General features: G+C 35.6%; 1 protein-coding gene across 1 annotated transcript; it reads right to left on the reverse strand.

Moving 5' to 3' along the window:
- Positions 1–5,305: 5,305 nt before the first annotated feature.
- On the reverse strand, positions 5,306–13,368 carry LOC122914420 (olfactory receptor 5F1-like). The gene is given in 4 exon segments (XM_044261034.1): positions 5,306–5,445; positions 5,448–5,779; positions 5,781–6,245; positions 12,785–13,368. Coding segments are annotated over 4 exon segments (1,521 nt in total).
- Between the last annotated feature and the right edge of the window lie 2,969 nt (positions 13,369–16,337).

A 16,337-nucleotide genomic window follows, 5' to 3' on the forward strand; every position in this document is an offset into this window, starting at 1 on the left:
GGTTGGATCAGTGCTGCCTTGAAGGTGCTGTCCCTATGGATATGATCTGTGGAACAGTAGCCTCCTGGCCACTCCTCTCTACTTTTCTCCCTAGCCTCTTCATCTTTGGAGAATAGAATAATTCCCCTACAAGGACATTCAAAGACATAAAGTTGGTTTTTATTTATGCACAAAATCTCATAATACTAAGTCCGAAATTATTAAAATGCCATTTCTTAAACTCAAATAATGCGAGTGAAATGATCTAGATTCCATGCATCATCTAAATTGTTTACACGTTAAGGTCCTCTCTCTGCACATGCTATAGGTGGAATTTTTTAGTTACATATACACACATAAGAAAAAAAAGTGAATTTTAACAAGAAGACTCATACACTGTATTTCAAGTTTTTCTATATTGTGAAGCTGAAGATGGGAAAGTGATATCATGAGGGCTTTAACGCTATTAGGAGAGAAAGATAAATTTTTTTGTTGCTATAATTTTCAACTTTACTATGTTAGAAATGGTGGCTTACTTCTGTTTTTGTTTGAACTGTTTTGGCCAGCAAAAATAATTGTTCATGTTGGCAGAAGTGGAACATTTGCCAGCATGAAAAAGCACTATTTAGAATAATGTTTAGCATAGCATAACATATATTTTCTTAGTTTAAAACACAGGTGACAACAACATTTACATTTGTAAAATGTACACAAATGCCCTGGAATCAAGGAGCTAAGGACAAGAAGAGAAGGTCAAATTCAGAAATAAAAATGATATGGGTCATGTGTCATGGGATATGACACACTAGAGGAACACAGGTTTGGTAGTCTAGAGAGTACAAAGTTTTCTGTGCTTCATGTAGTGTATAGAACAACACCTTACGTGGTTAGATACTTATAAATGCTTCCATACATAAAGAAAAGCTGAATGTAGTAGCTAATTATTTTGATAACATCAGTTTTTATAGAGTAAATTCTCCTCACATTGTTTCTAACCTTTGCTTGATATCTAGAGCTCTAAAAATTGATTTTACATTTTTTAGTATATTCTTTGCTTTATTAAAGACATGGTGATTCACAGAGGTCCTTGTCCTCCATTATAGAAGTCCTCTGTAGTCCTTTTATTTCTTCTTTTTTTTAATTGAAAAAAATTAGATCACTTATTAATATCATTTATCATCACATGGATCCGTATATTTTTAATGCTATGGATAGAAAGCTAATTTAGTACTCATCACTAGAAACATCTTCATATATGTATTATTGGTATGAAAGATTTCCTATAAGTCGAATTGGTGCCAAATAAGACAAATGTAAAACATTGCTTTTTTTTTTTTTTTTTTTTTTTTTGATGGTGGTGGAATGTCAAATTTCACCATTGAAGAATCATTGTAAGAATTAGGGATATTTTCACATCAAATACATTATGCTCTGTGCATCTGAACAGATCAATAGTAGATAGCTACTTCAGATAGGTCTCATATGAAGTTATCAGCCTATCGTAGGGGGTAGATTTAACACACATACATTTTTTAAAGGGAAACATAAAAATTAAGAGATAAGAAAAGAGTGTATGTTACAATTTTGTTTGCATGTTAGAAAAAAAAAAATCACTGACCATAGCCACTTAAAAATAAAACTTGTGTCTTGTCACTCTGCTTCTAATCTCTGTTGGTACCATTTTATGAGCCCATGTTGGGTGTCTGTATTGGACCCGACCAGTGAAGGTTAAAGTTTGTGACTGCAATCAGCTGTAGAAATATCTTTAGCATTTGCTTCTTAAATATGACGTTCCTTTTGACTACTCTCACCAAATCTAGCATTTAGGATAATTCTGACACACAGTTCTCTTCTGCAATACATGATTTGGGCATGATAATGTTATGATGTGTGAAATTTAACCTCAATCTTTATTTTGCATGTTTTTAATGCTGCTTTTTCTATTTCCAAACTAAATAAACCTTCTGTTTCCATATCCTCTCCAAATCTGTAACTTCTTTTTATCTAGCTGTTTCTCTCATCAGTATATAAATGAATTTGACACACTCTCAGCACAACCTTAGCTAATAAGTTATATTTTGTTAATTTTACTTTACAACACATGGTTAAAATGATGATACAACTTCAGGAGGTTGGGGGTTTGGAGCCAAGTTTGGAAAATCAGCTTTTGACAAAAATCTTTATCCAGTTGATCTTCTACTTGCAAAAACTCACCATTACCTGGTCCATATTCACTACCTTCCTCTTTAGGGAAGATCTGGGTGTAAAATTTTGTTAAGTGACTGAAATACAACAAGAATTCTTCTGAGACTTTGGAAGGGTACATGGACATACGCAATGTTGTCACATTTAAGATTAAAATCAAGGGATGCATGGGTGCCTCAGTGGGTTAAGCCTCTGCCTTCAGCTCAGGTCATGATCCCAGGGTCCCGGGATCTAGCCCCACATTGGGCTCTCTGCTCAGCGGGAAGGCTGCTTCCTCCTCTCTCTCTCTGCCTGCCTCTCTGCCTACTTGTGATCTCTGTAAAATAAATAAATAAAATATTTAAAAAAAAAGATTAAAATCACAAAATTTAAAGAGAACCTTAAAGATAGTACACACCAATTCTCCAGTCAAAATAGTAAATTATAGGGATGCCTGGGTAGCTCAGTGAATTAAGCCTCTGTCTTTGGCTCAGGTCATGATCTCAGCGTCCTGCACTGAGCCCTCTGCTCAGCTGGAAGCCTGCTTCTCCCCTCTCTCTGCCTGCCTCTCTGCCTACTTGTGATCTCTCTGTCAAATAAATAAATAATTTTTTTAAAAAAATAGTAAATTATACCTAAGTTGAACAACAATAACCACACTTCTGCTTTCTGTTGCAACACATTCTATTTGATGTTTTCTATGTTTTCAATAAACACACTTGTTTTAAGATTGTTTCTATAAAGCTGTATATTTCCATGAATTTATACATTTTCTTTTTTTTTAATTTTAAGATTTATTTATTTGTTTGGTGGGGAGGGGCAGAGAGAGAGGGAGAATCTCAAGCAGACTCTTCACTGAGTGTGGAGCCAGATACTGGTCTTGATCTCATGTCCCTGAGATCATGACTTGAGCTGAAATCAAGAGTCAGAAGCTCAGTAGACTGAGTCACCCAGGTGTCCCAAAGCTATAAATTTTCAATACAGCTCTTTGTATATTTCTTTTCTACAGATTACATCTTCTCATATCAGCTCAATGAGTTTTTTAAAAAATATTTTCCTGTTCACCCAGCCATTTTGGCATTATCTTCTTGACAGAATTTCACTTATCTCTATCCTCTGTAGGCTTATTATGAGTTAACAAAGTACCTTTTATTTTAGCAGTGTGAAATTAAATGAATTATTACTTCACTTGTTTCAGCAACTAGCCTTTACATAATTATTGTTTACAAATGTATACCTCCCATTTTTACTGGATTAATGGAAATTATATTGTCCATGTTAAATTATGCTTAACAAAATAAATCCAAAATTATTCTAATACATAATATAAAACTGCACAATTTTTTTTTTTGCCCAAATGCAGGATTTCAATAACAATAACTTTTCTTCTTTTGGTTGTTTATTTAGACCTATATGATTCTTGAATACTTATTCTTCATTGTTTCCAACTTGTCTGCTCATGCAATATAATAATTGGAAATCTCAGTGGTTTCACAGGTTAAAGTTATTTTGAGTTAATGAAAATAAACCATTCTTGGTACATTTTTCACATAAATGTGTTGTACACTATACAAAAATTATGATAATTAAAAAATAGCTTTAGTATTTTAGTATTATTTAAAGAAATAATCAGAGTTTACATAAGAAACCTATATTTAAGTAATTAAAAAACAGACAAGACAATTAAGTGCTTATAGCCCCCCAAATATAAAGTATTTGTAGACTCTGTAAATAAGAAAAAGTAAGTGTAAAAAAGCTGCATTAGAGAGCAGAGAACATGTCCTAAAATAGGATGTGTCTAAAAATCAAATCTTAGGATAACTGGATTTTCTCTCCCAAACATTCTTTCAATTATTAAATTTTACTCTAAAATAAAACATCTAGTGGAAGGGATATATTATTGCCATTTACTTATGAAATATCTTGTTCTTAGTATATGATCCCACCAAATACTGGGGACAGGGAATGTGGAATGAATCTAGCCAGTGAGCAGCCAGCTGGTGCAGAAGATTGTAGGCAAGCTACTCAGAGGATGGACAAATGATCTCAGAGAACAAACTGTCATTCTGTTGCCAGGTGTCCAGGCCAGGCAACCACTCAGGACCTGTGAGTGAGAGTAAAGCTCACAGGTGCATAGACTACACTCATGACATCACAAACACCTGTCTGGGCAATTGAGAGATATCTATAAGAGGAAATCCATAAGCTTATTATAAAGAATATATGTCAGATTCATCCACTGAAAGTTGACCTACCTCCTATGGAACTATGCACTGATTAAACTCGGCAGCAGTTGAATGCATGTGTATGTAACTTGGTCCTATGTGTCAGCCCAAGAGAATGGAAGGGAAAGAAAGGTTAAACATTTTGAAGACCAGACAAGGGAATATGAGAGTTTTAACTGGTGCATTCTAATGAGATGATACCTTTTCTGATATCCCATTTTGTACAAGCTCACATTTCTTTATTAATGAATATATATGTATATGCAGAGAATGGTATGGGGGAAGAAAGATGGTGAGTTGATAGTTACAATTAAAACTGTAGCTCAGCGGGGAGCCTGCTTCCTCCTCTCTCTCTCTCTGCCTGCCTCTCTGCCTACTTGTGATCTCTCTCTGTCAAATAAATAAATAAAATCTTTAAAAAAACAAAAAAAACAAAAAAAAACAAACTGCAGTCCTGAAATTTGATTTAAGCCTCTCCCCCCTAAGATAATTCAATAAATTAAAATGTAAATCTATTTTAAATTCAAATTGTTTTACACATAAGTGATACATAACAATCTCTTACAAACCACAAATGGTGAAATAAAGATGCAGAAGAAAAATAAGTGAACAATTATAAATACTCTATATAGTTTCGTGTGATATTAGGACTTTTGATTCTAAATACTGTGTCTCTTTCATTCTCTAACCAATATTTCATTAGAAATAATTTGAGAAAACCCAGCAAAAATAGACAATAATTACATGAAATCCCTGAGTCCATATATAAGACTGGTGAATCGTTTGTACATAAATGGGTCCCTGCACTCAAGAATTAACAGAAAACAATTACTTAGAAATACCCTAATGAAAACTGTAGGATTCAATCAACTTAGAAAATTCATTTAATACCTAGTTCAGAAAATTTACCAAGCATATCAGATAAAGGAAGAGAACCTTGCCCTGGTAGTTACATTCCATAAGGCTTTCTTTACTTCCTTATTCCTGAGGCTGTAGATCAGAGGATTCAGCATGGGGATCACCACTGTGTAGAACACAGAAGCCACTTTGTCCTGATCGAGTAGCTGGAACTAGGTCTCAGATAGGTATAGATGGCAGTGGCATAGAACAGAGTTATAGCTGTCAGGTGGGACCCACAGGTTGAGAGGGCTTTGCGCCTCCCCTCCCCTGAATGCATACGGAAGATAGAAAAGAGAACATAGGAGTAGGAGGTGAGGATGACCAGCAAAGCCCCAACCATATTCACACCAGCAAATGTGGAAAAGATGCTTTCATTCAGGTGTGTGTCTGAACATGAGAGCCTAAAAAGTGGAGGGCTGTCACAGAAAAAATGATGGATGACATTGGAACTGCAGAATGACAAGCTGCTCACATAACTTGTGTTAACCATGGAATCCTGCTGTAAAAGCCCCTGCTGCCATTTTGAGGCAGACAGTCCTGGACATGACCAGGGAGTAAAGTAGAGGGTTGCATATGGCCACATAACGGTCATAGGCCATTAACCCAAAAAGGATGCACTCCGTTGTGGCCAAGGCGATGAAAAAGTACAATTGCAGAAAGCAGCCAGCGAAGGAGATGGTTTTCTCCTCTGATAACAGGTCCACCAGCATCTTAGGGGTGATGGTGGAGGAGTAACTAACATCCACAAAGGACAGGTTAGCCAGGAAGAAATACATAGGTGTGTGAAGTCGGGAATCAATCCTGATTAAGAGGATCATCCCAACATTCCCCAGAACTGTAAGTGTGTAAATCACCAGAAAAAGCAAAAAGAGGACAATCTGTAGCTCCATCGTGTCTACTAATCCCAACAGGATGAACCCGGTCGGTGAAGAGTGGTTTCTTCTGGTCATTAGTTGTACATATAGTGTGCTTAAACTTGCATTAGGTGTAAATATTTTCCTCTCCTAAGTTTATAAGAAATAGAAATGTTATTGAGGTCATTCACCCATGGGGGGAAGGCACAACCTAGGATAATACAACACAGTAAATTGAGTGATGGAGGAAGAGGAAATTGGGCGACAAATAGACCAGACTTTGAATTTAATGAAAAAGTGTCTGAACTCAATCAAGATTGGGGGATCTCTCAACTCACTAGTGCAGGACCACACACTCCCATTCAGTTTCCCAAAAGCTACTTACATGATTCTATTGTCTCGATACAATCTATGTCCAAATGAAAGGATAGAAATATCTTTGCTGACATCTCTCTCATTCACTGAGCAGGTATGTGAGTTTAGCTCTATTTTTTTCCTTTCCATTTATCCTCAAAACTGCTCTGAATATTCTTCAATTCTAAAATTCATGCATTCCTTTCCTGAAATCACTCTTGAGTACTTTAAGCAGCCGCCATACTGACCAATTCTAATAATCAGTATTTAGACTCCTATCATATATTTTAAAAATGATTTTCTTATGTTTTAAAAGTCATCCAAAAATCTGTTCTGATTACAAAGTTCACTTCTAAGTAACATCCTTAGCAGGAGACATGCAACCTGTCCAACTCAGTGAGTAACAGCACAAAATCCTGATCACTTTCTTCCCAGTGTCTTACCTGGGGAGTCTAGGATTTTCTTTTTTTATGAGATGTTCTCCAATCAAATGGAGTTTACAGAAAAAGGAAGAAAATTTCATTTTTAAAAGTAAATTAAATATAGTAGGCATTCAATTTGCTTTTTTGTAAACATTTGAAATGGCTTGTGAGTAAATACACATTGCCACACTTTTATTTTGTTTGCATAAGGAGGAATGAATAACCATGGGACTAGATTATACGTAATTGTGAGTCATACCTCTAGAGATAGATGCTCCAGTCTCAAAAGTACACAGTATATGATCACAGGTAGATATATGGAATCAAACATTATATGGGGCTTGCATCACAAAGTAATTCCTGATCTCTATGTTACTTTAAAAAAGTCTTAAGGGAAGTAAAAAAATTAAGTAACAATACTTATAATTGGTTGTTGATAACTGCTTCTCCCTTTCTATTTTTAGCTTATCCCAAATGGATACAAAATCCAGTACCGGGGCGCCTGGATGGCTCAGTGAGTTAAGCCTCTGCCTTCGGCTCGGGTCATGATCCCGGGGTCCTGGGATTGAGCCCACATTGGGCTCTCTGCTCAGCAGGGAGCCTGCGTCCCTTCCTCTCTCTCTGCCTACCTCTCTGTCTACTTGTGATCTCTCTCTGTCAAATAAATAAATAAAAATCTTTATTTAAAAAAAGAAAAAAGAGAAGAAGAAAATCCAGTACCAAATTATTTTTCTTCCTTTGTTATTTTAGTAATTGAAAAAACATTCTTTCTGTTTCCTTTTGTGTAAAATTGTGTTTGTGTGTGTGTGTGTGTGTACACATGGACACACACACACATCCTTTGTCTGAGTAAGTGTATCTTTCCTTTCAACTCTCTCTTGAGTGAAATTAATGAGAAGGAGAAACTAACTTAAGTGCACAATATTTAAAGAAATACTAAACCCTGGGCAAATAATACAATGGATAAGAAAATGAACTCATGTTTTTATGATTTCAGAATTGTGTTAGATTTTGAAAATATTGCGTATGATTCTGTACCTAGAAGGGGATGAAATGACAGATTTTCCAGATCTACATACAAGGAAATCTAGATGAAATAAACCTCATATGGGGGTCCATATGCACGGAGAGCCTATTTGCATTGAGAACTCAAAACATACAGCTCTTTTCCATTTAAATCTTCAGCAAATTCTCGCCAGTCTTTGAGGTTGACATTATTATTTTATGCATTTTGCAGCTGAAATTTCAGATAATTAAGTGACTTTTCAATAGACAAACTGTTAGAAAGTGGGAGAATCAACTGGAACACAATCTTAGCAGAAGGAAATAATACCCAGATACCTAATTTCCTTGTCCTGTCCCCTTTTATCCTAGTCACTTATATACACATACATGTATAATGTGTGTGTGTGTGTGTGTGTGCACATCTTCTATTAAATACCTATTTGTTGTTTACAATTGTACACTTCTCATTTTCAATAGAGCAATAAAAATTACATTGTGCATGTTAGTTTACATTTAACAAACTAAATCAAAATAAATTATTTGAATGCTCAGATTAAATTCTCTGTACACATTTTTTTCTGCCTAAATGCAGGACTTCATCTTCTAATAACATCATCTCTTTCTCTTATGCTGTGTTTTTGGATGTGTGTGATTGTTGATATTGATTTCTTCCAAATTACTTGCTTATTTTTTTCAACTTTGTGATGCTAACAGGTTTTGTAAGCTAGCCTCTCTTGGCCTCACCTAATCACTGATGAAAATCCTGGCCAAAACAAAGTCTAAATGCATACAATTTAAACATCTTTCATTAATTTTAGCAAATAAATTACTCAAAAATCATTAAATAATACAATATTTTTGTTGACAACTATATATTTGGATAATGAATTTGAATTAAAATTCAACCAAAACAAAAGAATGAGGGAGACAGAAAAAGAGAAAAGCAATGACATAGTGTATCAAAGAGGCAAAAACACTATTACATTCATGAAGAAGAGTTTAGTAAATATTGCCATGGACTTAAGACAAAAGAGAATGATAAATCACCACTCTAAATAATAATGAGAAGACTCAATGTTTTTGTAGTTTAAATTTATCTTGAGTTACATAAATATATATAATAATTGTACATTTTTACATAAATGCAATAAACAATAAATGAGAAATTAGGATAATTTAAAATGTTTTTATAAGTAGTTTTGATTAAAGAAATAATCAAAATGTACATAAGAAACATGTGTTGATCTTTGTCGTGTTCCTGATCTCATAGGGAAGGCTGTCAGCTTTTCCCCATTAAGGATGATATTCACTGTGGGTTTCTCATAGATAGATTTTATAACGTTGAGGAATGTTCCCTCTATCCCTATACTTTGAAGGGTTTTTATTCAGGAATGGATGCTGTGTGGCAGGACATAAAATCAATGTATAGAAATCAGTTGCTATCTTATACCCTAACAATGAAAATATAGAAAGGGAAATTAGAGAATTGATTCCATTTACTATAGCACCAAGAACCATAAGATATCTAGGAATAAACATAACCGAAGAGATAAAAGACCTGTACTTAAGGAACTATAGAAAACACTCATGAAAGAAAGTGAAGAAGACACAAAAAGATGGAAGAGCATTTCATGCTCATGGATCAGAAGAATAAATATTGTTAAAATGTCTATACTGCCTAGAGCAATCTATACTTTCAATGACATCCAGATCAAAATTCCACCAGCATTTTTCAAAGAGCTGGAACAAATAATCCTAAAATTTGTATGGAACCATAGAGACCCTGAATTGTTAAGGAAATGTTGAAAAAGAAAAACAAAACTTGGGACATCATGTTGTCTGATTTCAGGCTTTACTACAAAGCTGTGATCATCAAGACAGCATGGTACTGGCACAAAAACAGATGCATAGACCAGTGGAACAGAGTAAAGAGCTGAGATGTGGACCCTCAACTCTACGGTAAAATAATCTTTGACAAAGCAGGAAAAAATATACAGTGGAGAAAAGACATTCTTTTCAATAAATGGGGCTGGGAAAATTGGACAGCTATATATAAAAGTATAAAACTCGACCATTCTCTTACATCATATACAAAGATAAACTAGAAATGAATTAAAGACCTGAACATGAGGCAGGAATCTATCAAAATCCTAGAGGAAAACATAGGCAGTAACCTCTTCAACACTGGCCACAGCAACTGCTTTCAAGATATGTCCCCAAAGGCAAAGGAAACAAAACCGAAAACGAACTTTTGGGACTGACTTCATCAAGATCAAAAGTTTCTCCACAGCAAAGGAAATAGTGAACAAAACAAAGAGGCACCCCACAGAATGGGAGAAGATAATTGCAAATGACACTACAGACAAAGGGCTGATATCTAAGATCTATAAAGAACTCCTCAACACACACAGAACAGATAGTCACATCAAAAAATGAGCAGAAGACATGAACAGACACTTCTCCAATGAAGACACACAAATGGCTAACAGTCACATGAAAAAATGTTCATTGTCATTAGCCATCAAGGAGATTAAAATCAAAACCACATTGAGATACCATCTTATATCAGTTAGAATGGCCAAAATCAACAAGACAGTAAACAATAAGTGTTGGAGAGGATGTGGAGAAAGGGGAACCCTCTTACACTGTTGGTGGGAATGCAATTTAGTGCAGCCACTTTGGAAAACAGTGTGGAGATTCCTTAAGAAATTAAAAATAGAGCTACCCTATGACCTTGCAATTGCACTACTGGGTATTTACCCCCAAGATACAGATATAGTGAACATTGAATCCCAATGTTCATAGCAGCAATGGTCACAGTTGCCAAACTGTGGGAAGAGCCAAAATGCCCTTCAACAGCAATATGGTCCATATATACAATGGAGTATTATACCTCCATCAGAAAGGGTGAATACCTAACTTTTGTATCAACATGGATAAAACTGGAAGAGATTATGTTGAGTGAAATAAGTCAAGAAGAGAGAGTCAATTAACATATGGTTTCACTTACTTGTGGAGCATAAGAAATAACATGGAAGACATTGGGAGATGAAGAGGAGAAGTGAGTTGGGGGAAATCGGAGGGGGAGACAAACCATAAGAGACTGTGGACTCTGAGAAATGAACTGAGGGCTTTGGAGGTGAGGGGTTGGGGGTAAGATGAGCCTGGTGGTGGGCATTAAGGAGGGCACATATTGCATGGAGCACTGGATGTGGTGCATAAACAATGAATTTTGGAACACTGAAAAAAAAATAAAAATCAAACTAAAAAGAAAAAAGAAAAGAAATGTGTTCAAAGAATTAAAAAAAGCATAGGAGGTAATTACTTAATTATTGTTCTCAAAGTTGCAATTACCTGTAGACTCTGTCAAGGAGATTCAGTAATTTTGGAGAGGTTAATTAGAGTGCAGAGAACATAACCTCAAATAGGATATGTCTGAAACCCAAATCTCAGAATAACTGAATTTTATCTTCCATTATTTTTATTTGTAGGTTTTAAAAGAAATTAAAGTATTGAATGAGAGGAATATAATATTAGTATTTACTTGTGAAATATCTCCGTCTGATCTATGAACAAATAATCCTGTTCAATTCAATCCTAAATTGAATCAAATCTGTTAAATACCCAGGACAGAGAAAAGAAAGAATCCAGTCAAGAAGCCTCCAGCTGGTGCAGAAGGATGTGAGGAAACCACCACTTAGTCAAAGAGCAAATTATGTCTATGACAAACTGATCATTATCTGCAGGGTGTCCAGGGCCAGATAACCACCGTGGACCAGGCAAGTGAGAGTATGGCTCATGGTTGCATAGAAAATACCAATGACTTCACGAACACCTGTCTGGGCAAGTTCACTTACGTGGGTCATAGGAAACATTGGAATACATTGTGGGCATCTTTGTGACAGGAAACAATGCATGTAATATCTACATACCAGAGGACATGGACATCACTACCTCTATCATGTGCAACTTCAGTGGCAAGGGTGAATGCCATGGGGAATTTCTTCCAAAAACTATATGTGTGGCTGCCTCCTGTGCAAGCTTTAGTTTATCCATCAGTTTCTAAATAGTCAAATTCCTGTAGCTAAATTAAATTTATTTGCAATGATAAACAATTTTTGAGCAAAAAATCCATGAGTTTATTCTAAAGAATATAAATTAGATAATACACTGAACATTGACCTATGCCTTTTGCAACCATGCACAGATTAAACTTTGCCACAGTTAAATATGTGTATGTGGTTTTCTGTTTATGTGTCAGGCAGGAAGAGAGAAAGGGAGAAAAGGCTTGGAAATTTTTGAAGTGAAAAAAAGTTGAGTATGGAAGGATTACATGAAGATTCTATGGCCTTATATAACTAGTAATTTACCTTATGCCTCACTGTTACATATATTTGAATATGGTAGACTAATTACTCAGAAAATATTCTAAAGAAAAACTGTAGTCTTGAAGCAGCCTTCAGAAGACAGTTACTCTGTTTTGTTCAGAAATTCAACTGAACCACCACAGAAATGTAGAACTCCTTGTCCTGGTAGTTACATTCCATAAGGCTTTCTTTACTTCCTTATTCCTGAGGCTGTAGATCAGAGGATTCAGCATGGGGATCACCACCGTGTAGAACACAGAAGCCACTTTGTCCTGATCGAGTAGCTGGAACTAGGTCTCAGATAGGTATAGATGGCAGTGGCATAGAACAGAGTTATAGCTGTCAGGTGGGACCCACAGGTTGAGAGGGCTTTGCGCCTCCCCTCCCCTGAATGCATACGGAAGATAGAAAAGAGAATGTAGGAGTAGGTGGTGAGGATGACCAGCAGACTTCCCACGATATTCACACCAGCAAATGTGGAAAAGATGCTTTCATTCAGGTGTGTGTCTGAACATGAGAGCCTAAAAAGTGGAGGGCTGTCACAGAAGAAATGATGGATGACATTGGAACTGCAGAATGACAAGCTGCTCACATAACTTGTGTTAACCATGGAGTTCAAGAATCCTGCTGTAAAAGCCCCTGCTGCCATTTTGAGGCAGACAGTCCTGGACATGACCAGGGAGTAAAGTAGAGGGTTGCATATGGCCACATAACGGTCATAGGCCATTAACCCAAAAAGGATGCACTCCGTTGTGGCCAAGGCGATGAAAAAGTACAATTGCAGAAAGCAGCCAGCGAAGGAGATGGTTTTCTCCTCTGATAACAGGTCCACCAGCATCTTAGGGGTGATGGTGGAGGAGTAACTAACATCCACAAAGGACAGGTTAGCCAGGAAGAAATACATAGGTGTGTGAAGTCGGGAATCAATCCTGATTAAGAGGATCATCCCAACATTCCCCAGAACTGTAAGTGTGTAAATCACCAGAAAAAGCAAAAAGAGGACAATCTGTAGCTCCATCGTGTCTGCTAATCCCAACAGGATGAACCCGGTCGGTGAAGAGTGGTTTCTTCTGGTCATTAGTTGCACATATAGTGTGCTTAAACTTGCATTAGGTGTAAATATTTTCCTCTCCTAAGTTTATAAGAAATAGAAATGTTATTGAGGTCATTCACCCATGGGGGGAAGGCACAACCTAGGATAATACAACACAGTAAATTGAGTGATGGAGGAAGAGGAAATTGGGTGACAAATAGACCAGCCTTTGAATTTAATAAACAAGTGTCTGAATTGAATCAAGATTGGGGGATCTCTCTACTCACTAATGCAGGACCACACACTCTCATTCAGTTTGTGCAAAAACATTATGTGTTATTCTGTTCTTTCATTCCAGCCAACACCCATATGCAAATGATAAAAATATTCTTGCTTCAAATTCTCTCACTCTGTGAACAGATATGTGTGTTTAACTGAAATCTATTTTACTTTTTTTCACTCAAGACCACTCTGAATATTCAAAACCCAAACTCCCAGATATTGTTTTTGTCTACCACAGGTAGCAAATATAATGGCCATTTCAAATAAGCAATATTTTGACACCTCTTATCGTCTTATTCATGATTTTGTAGTGTTTTAAAAGGAAAGGGAATGAAGCAGTTTTTCTTGTTACAAACACACTCTCAAGTACATCAATTAGTATGAGACATGCTACTTATCTAACTCCTTGAATAACTATATCAGATCCTGCTAAATTCCTCCTAGTGTCTTACCTGTGTAGTCTATTTTCTTTTTTATCAGGAGTTCTCAGTTGAAGCTTAAAAATCAAAAGTAGAAAATTTTTATTTTTTAAATGAAATGCAATGTAATGAAAATTCAAATAAACTATGTTAGAATTTGAGACACCTTCTTTACAAATACATATTACCAAGTATTTATGTTGATTTTTATAAAAAGAAATGGGTAACCATGGGAACCAGATTATGGATTTTAATTGTGAGTCAATCCTCTAAAGGCAGAAACTCCAGTCTCAAATGAGAACACATTATGATCACTTGTATATATATGGAATCGAACATTATGTGGACCTTGCATCATAAAGGCATTCTTGATCTCTTTGTTACGTCAAAGTTTTGCCAAAATAATTGATGAATCACTATATTACATCCTATATATTAACTACATTGGAGTGTAAAAACAAATTTAAAAGTCTTTGCCAAAGTAAAAAAAAATGATCATTTTTATTGGCTATTTATGTTTAATCTCTCTTTGCAGCTTATCCCTAATGGGTACATGGCCCCAAACCAATAATTATTCTTACCCTTTTCAATAATTGAAATGATTATTTTTCTTTTCCATTCCGTGTATGTGTGTGTGTGTGTGTGACCTTTCCCTTTGTCTTGGCAAGTTTAACCTTTAATCCAACTCTTTTTGTGAGTAAACGTAATATCAATAAGAAATTAAATCCATTGTACAGTGTTTAAAGAAATAGTATACCATGAGCAAATAAGACAATCGATCAGAAAACCTAACTTCTTTTTTATGATTTTAGAATTGTGTTGGATTTTTACAGTTAATGTCTGTGACTCTGATCCTGTAAGGGAATGAAACAGTAGATTCTCCAGATCTAAATACAAATAAAGCAAAATGGAAAAAAGAAACACACACACACACACACACACACACACGGAGCATCCATACACACAGTCTATTTCTATAGGGAAGTCAAAATATATTAAAATTTTTGGCTTAAATTCCCCATTAATCCTTCACACCAGGCTTGGAGATTACATTATTATTTTACACAATTTACAGCTGAGGTTTTAAGCTATGACATGACTTTTCAATAGACAAACTGTTAAGAAGTGGAAGAATCAATTTGAGGACAATTTTCAGCAGAAAGAAATAATATCCAACTACCTAACTTTCTTGTCCCATCTCATTTTATTATAGTCACTTAGAAGATTATAAATATATATGTATACAAGATTATAAATATATATATATATACACATACACACACACGTATGTTACATATATACAAGGGCACACATATGTGCATGTATCTTCCAGTGAATACAATCTTCCAATCATCAGAGCAAGCAGAGTACTCCTGCATCTAAAAAAGGTTTTTAGCATCATGCAATATATTGCTTAAAAACTTGACTTGTATGGATGTTGCTTATACCACTAAAAACTACCTCTTAACTGATCTCTAAAAAATACACAATATTTGTTTAAAATGTATGAAACCTAATTAACAATTTAAGAAATGGAGTACTTCAAAATATTTGTAATTAAACAACCTGAAATGTTAATTAAGTGAGCCAGGAGGGGATGCAGCATAGTGAGTCATCATGGAAACAAGGGAAGAGGAGAATGTTATGAACAAAGAAGAAATCAATACTTTTACACCAAAATAAAAACAAACATTGAAAAAGGAGGTTAGATTCACTGAACAGAGGATTATCATTAAAATTTTTGAAAAAAGTTTCATTGGGGAAGAAACTACAACAATTAAAAAATCTTTCAATTTAAAATTTGGTTAAAAATGGTAAAATATTGAGTTGGAAGCTATCAGTTTTTTAAAGTCGGGTTTGATGCGCCACAGTTTTCCTACGGTAAATTATCACCGTGTTTAGGTGCACAGTTTGGTTGAGTTGTGACAAACACAGTCTTGCAACCACTACCACCATCAAGACAGGTTCAAGGCTACTGCCAGTTTAATAAATTCCACAATTCTCCCCTTATGGGCAATCTTATCCCTTTCTCCAGCCTCTAACAACCAGTGGGAAACCACTGATAGAGTTGATGTCATGTTTTGCCCTTCTCAGGATGTGATCTAAACACACACAGTGGCTGCAGGTCTTTATGCAAATACAGTTGCTGGAGGAGGACATTGAAAGGATGTGACCTCCAGTTGACTTGTGAGCTGAACCTAGGCAGCTGGACGCTCCCTACCTCTCTCCTGTCCTTGAAATGCACCTTCTGTGCATTATTTCAGTGTTAGCAGCCAATTCAAGGACCTTGCCTTGAGACTGGTGTTGAGACCA

The sequence above is a fragment of the Neovison vison genome, chromosome 7, assembly GCF_020171115.1.
Source record: "Neovison vison isolate M4711 chromosome 7, ASM_NN_V1, whole genome shotgun sequence".
NCBI classification, from domain to species: Eukaryota; Metazoa; Chordata; class Mammalia; order Carnivora; family Mustelidae; genus Neogale; species Neogale vison.